This window comes from Schistocerca gregaria, chromosome 4 (genome assembly GCF_023897955.1).
Source record: "Schistocerca gregaria isolate iqSchGreg1 chromosome 4, iqSchGreg1.2, whole genome shotgun sequence".
In the NCBI taxonomy this organism is placed as follows: Eukaryota; Metazoa; Arthropoda; class Insecta; order Orthoptera; family Acrididae; genus Schistocerca; species Schistocerca gregaria.
The window spans coordinates 337306372-337311510 of record NC_064923.1 but is presented as its reverse complement, the minus strand read 5'-3'; the positions used below and the strand labels follow the sequence as shown (position 1 = coordinate 337311510).

The following is a 5139-nucleotide window of genomic DNA, read 5'->3' as shown; positions in this document are numbered from 1 at the left end:
TCCGCAACATGATGTGCTCGCTGTAATAACTCAGCAAAGACAGATTGCTACACAACCTTAGGGGAGTTTAATTTTATTGACGTCCGTGAAATCTATGTCATCCTGAAATATTACTAGTAGAAACAGTAAGACGTTCGCTATCTCTGAGTACAGCGTCTAGAAAGGACGCAGTATTTAGGCATAAACAATGCTACATACAGTTAAATCACCATTACGTGGAGGTGTGAAACGTTTTGTATTCCTCTGTAAGGTATTCGGAGTAATGCCAGTATCCTACAGCCCACCTGACGAGAAATTGAAAGTATCCATACCTGCAAAAATTTACAGCCTTGCTTTAAGCTTAATATTTCTCTTCGTGGCTACTAATTCCCTGTTTGTAGTTATGCCCTCCGCATATAGGGGTGTTTTTGACATAGCGAAGTATGGTGATGCAGTCAACTTAGGTTTTGGTACTGTAGCTGCAGTCGTTTCAATCGCTCTTTGTACTACACTGAAACAGTGCATAGTAGACTCTGTGCAGGAAAAAATGGCAGCAGTAAGCGATTTTTTGCACCAAAAGAATAAGAAAGAATGGGAATTCTTCAACATATTTCTCTCAGTCGAACTGATAATTCTAGTTGTGTTCTGGTCTGCTTTCTATGGCTTTATACTGTTCTTACTTGCTGATCAGACAGGCTTAGGATTCTTACTACTGACATTCATCATGCATATTATCCGAGCGCTGGTTGTCCTACAGTTCTGCAATTTTAATATAGTTGTAGCAAGGAGATTTAGAGCACTAAATGAATGGTTGATCTCTTCATTCAGCACAGATAATGAGAGAAGTCTTGATGCAGGAATTCTGCAAACACTTAAATATTTGCAATTTGACAACAGCAGCAACTCATTAACTTTTTTTGGTGGTAGTAGCTTTGTTACACACAGTTACGTCAAGGAGGAGACACTGAAGGCATTGGGAAAAACTGATTATGTTGGAACTGTCATGCGTCTTACGAGCGTCAGATTGGCGCATGTGACGTTATGTGATATTTGTAATACCGTGAGCAACGCTTACGGCGTCCAGAATCTTCTCGAGGTTGTGAGCTGCTTTGTGGGCACAGTTATACATCTATACTTGGCGCTCGTCAGTGTGCTGAACATCAGAGACGTCTGGCCTGGAGAGCAGAAATGGCTGGTGGTTGCTATGTACAGCACGTGGAGCCTGTACCAGGGTGTCCGCGTAGGCCTGGTAGCATGGTCTGTCAGCGCCGTGGTGGGGGAGGCAGCACGCACACGGCGCTTGGCCCTGAAGCTGCACCTGCTGACCCGGGACAGAGGCGGTCGAGCGCAGCTGCAGGTGTTGGCCACTCAGGTGTACCGCATCTGTCCCGCCTACACCGCCGCTGGGTTCTTCACGCTGGACCTGGCGCTGCTCTACACGTTTTGTGGTGGCGTCGCCGCTTACCTTGTCATCCTGGTGCAGTTCAGCGTGTCTGGTGCCTACCGGCAAGTCATTCCTGCTAACATCACGACTTCTGCTGAATGTTAAGGATAGTCGTGATTCAGCGTTTCACTTATATGTATGTCACTATTTTTAATGTCAATGAATTATGCAGACCACAGTAATGAATGATTTTATCATTCTCTCTGGATCTACGAGAAATGATTGCTATATTGATTCATTTTGAGAATAAAATTCACTCATCTATCTGTGTTTGTTTGCAAATAAATTTGTTTTTGGATGGGTTCCACCTTGAGCAAACACAACATTTTTCTTCTTTTTACCCAAAGATGATTCACTGAAGCTACACCATCATCGGTTGTTTTTCATTTTCTATCTGTTAAACAACATGAAAATTACTCTTTGCTACTTGTACATATAGAGGTGCAGTTTTTAAAACGTTTTCATAAATTCGAATACAGACAAATTTTTGTGTATACTACTTATTTGTTTTAACTGAGGACAACTAAGTATCACGAAAACGATGCGTCGTATAACAAAGTGGTCTAGGTGAAAAGTGAATGTTACTAAATGTGACATCTGTTTGTGCTACACTACTGCCTACACTACGCTTGTCCGTCCTCTTTTAGAATACTGCTGCACGGTGTGGGATCCTTACTAGATAGGACTGACGGAGTACATCGAAAAAGTTCAATGAAAGACAGCACTTTTTGTATTATCGCGAAACATGGGAGAGAGTTTCACAGAAATTATACAGGATTTGGGCTGGAAATCACAAAAAAAGGCATTTTTCGTTGCGACGGAATCTTCTCACGAAATTCGAATTACCAACTTTCTCCTCCGGATGCGAAAATATTTTTTTGACACCGGCCTACATAGGGAGGAACGACCACCACGATATAAAAAAAAAGAAAAATCAGAGCTCATACGGAAAGATACAGGTGTTCATTCTTTCAGCGCGCTATACGAGATTGAAATAATAGGAAATCGTGAAGGTGGTTCTATGAACCTTCTGCCAGGCACTTGAATGTGATTTGCAGAGTATCCATGTAGATGTAGATGTACAAATGGCCACCACCTAACCACCCTTTTGAAACTGAACCCCCACCCTACACTTTTATTGCTTTAAAAAAACGTATATGAAATATTCAACCATTGTTTCCTATTCGTAGTAGATGGCGCTGTAATCGACTTATGCCAAATGTGTCTGTTTTTTCAATTAAGAACCGGCGCTTTTCATTCAACGTTTCATATACGATGTAAGTGTAAAACGTTGTGTTCTGACGGTTGATACTGATAATCAAACATTATTTGAGTGTTGCCAATGTGACTGTAGAATACAAATAATATGATTATACATTGATATTGCTAGCAATTAAGCTATTTGTATGATAGAATAGTTAGTTTTCTATCATTCTCGGACTTGATCGTGGCGACACCCCAAAGTATCGGAATGTTTGATTTCAGTTGCCCTCCGAACCTCACCATCGAGGAGACTGATTTCTTTGTGATTCCACCAGGCTACCAGCGGAAACAAACCACAACCACTGAAATAAGATAAACTGTCCATGGCATGATAGTGTCAGGCGCACCTGTCATGGATACTCACCGAAATCAAGCACCTTATTGTGAGAGGCCAGCGGACTCACCGATAACATGCATTTCGATGTAGCCAGAAAATTAAAAATACCTGTGTCCTTGTCTCTGTTTCACGGTAAACGTAGTTTCTAACCAGACATTTAAACAGCTAAGCTTGTTGTTTTGTACAACTAAATTTGAATCACTTAAGTAAACTTGTAACATAAACATCAACCGTTGAAACACAAAGGTTTACATTTTCATCGAAAATGAAATGTAGAATCAAGTGCGTCGGTTGTTAACTGCAATTTGTCGATTACAGTGCCATCTATCACGAATAGAAAACAATGGTTTTAACATAATGTATGTAGTTTTTGGCGTAGAATCCGAATGTGCATTAGAAAGTGGGAGTTCCCCATTTGAAAATGCAATGTTGGCCCCACCCATACAGAAGAGGTGGTTAGAAGGTCTCCTTTACTAACACTGACTTTCCACCTAGAACATTTTTTCGTATGATGCGTTATTTTCGAGGTATTTAGTTGTCTCAAGTTTACAGCTTGGAATGTTAGACTCTTGTGGTTAACATTGTATTATATGTCAAAGATTGTGTGCCTGTGTTTTGTGTCTCTGTATGCAATGTTTTCACTTATATGTGTTCCCACTGACGTTGCTGCAAGTTCAGCAAAATATGGTTGAGTGAAAACAACAAAATTTGTGTATTCTATGGAAGACCGTGCATCTGCAAAAACCCATGTGCGCTCGTTACTTCTAAATAATAATTTAATTTTACAAGGCACAGAAGTTAATATCTATGCCTATACAAAGTAGAAACACAAAATATCAAAAATCTAAAACGTCGCTGATAAATTAATTCTATGAAACTTCGATGCCGCTAGCTATTTCTTTTTTGTTTTATACTTCAAATAAGGTGTAACTAAATAAATCCATATTTAAATTTCTCGCAATTTAATTATGGTGAAAGTATGTACAGTAAAAGTATATTACATCATTATATAATAGGAATTTATTTTTAGATTTGTGAGAAAATTATAATTGTGTAATCGTGCCAAGAACAGCGCTACAAACATATTGTGTGTTCTTACTTTATTTAAGTAAAGAAGTAATTCATCACTAGCGTGACACATAACAACTTTATTTACATTCAAGCTGTGAAATGTTTGTGTACTAATCTTCTACTCTCATATAACAAATACCTGAATGTAAAAGAATGTCATGTAAGTAAAATTCATAAATACTTATATCTTCTCGAGGTTGTGAGCTGCTTTGTGGGCACAGTTATACATCTATACTTGGCGCTCGTCAGTGTGCTGAACATCAGAGACGTCTGGCCTGGAGAGCAGAAATGGCTGGTGGTTGCTATGTACAGCACGTGGAGCCTGTACCAGGGTGTCCGCGTAGGCCTGGTAGCATGGTCTGTCAGCGCCGTGGTGGGGGAGGCAGCACGCACACGGCGCTTGGCCCTGAAGCTGCACCTGCTGACCCGGGACAGAGGCGGTCGAGCGCAGCTGCAGGTGTTGGCCACTCAGGTGTACCGCATCTGTCCCGCCTACACCGCCGCTGGGTTCTTCACGCTGGACCTGGCGCTGCTCTACACGTTTTGTGGTGGCGTCGCCGCTTACCTTGTCATCCTGGTGCAGTTCAGCGTGTCTGGTGCCTACCGGCAAGTCATTCCTGCTAACATCACGACTTCTGCTGAATGTTAAGGATAGTCGTGATTCAGCGTTTCACTTATATGTATGTCACTATTTTTAATGTCAATGAATTATGCAGACCACAGTAATGAATGATTTTATCATTCTCTCTGGATCTACGAGAAATGATTGCTATATTGATTCATTTTGAGAATAAAATTCACTCATCTATCTGTGTTTGTTTGCAAATAAATTTGTTTTTGGATGGGTTCCACCTTGAGCAAACACAACATTTTTCTTCTTTTTACCCAAAGATGATTCACTGAAGCTACACCATCATCGGTTGTTTTTCATTTTCTATCTGTTAAACAACATGAAAATTACTCTTTGCTACTTGTACATATAGAGGTGCAGTTTTTAAAACGTTTTCATAAATTCGAATACAGACAAATTTTTGTGTATACTACT

The 5139-nt window shown here is 40.3% G+C and overlaps 1 protein-coding gene across 1 annotated transcript; it reads left to right on the top strand.

Annotated features, from left to right (window-relative positions):
* Positions 1–262: 262 nt before the first annotated feature.
* On the top strand, positions 263–1528 carry LOC126267717 (putative gustatory receptor 28a). The gene has a single exon (XM_049973019.1). It carries the CDS (start codon positions 263–265, stop codon positions 1526–1528), a length of 1266 nt encoding a protein of 421 aa, XP_049828976.1.
* Positions 1529–5139: the final 3611 nt, after the last annotated feature.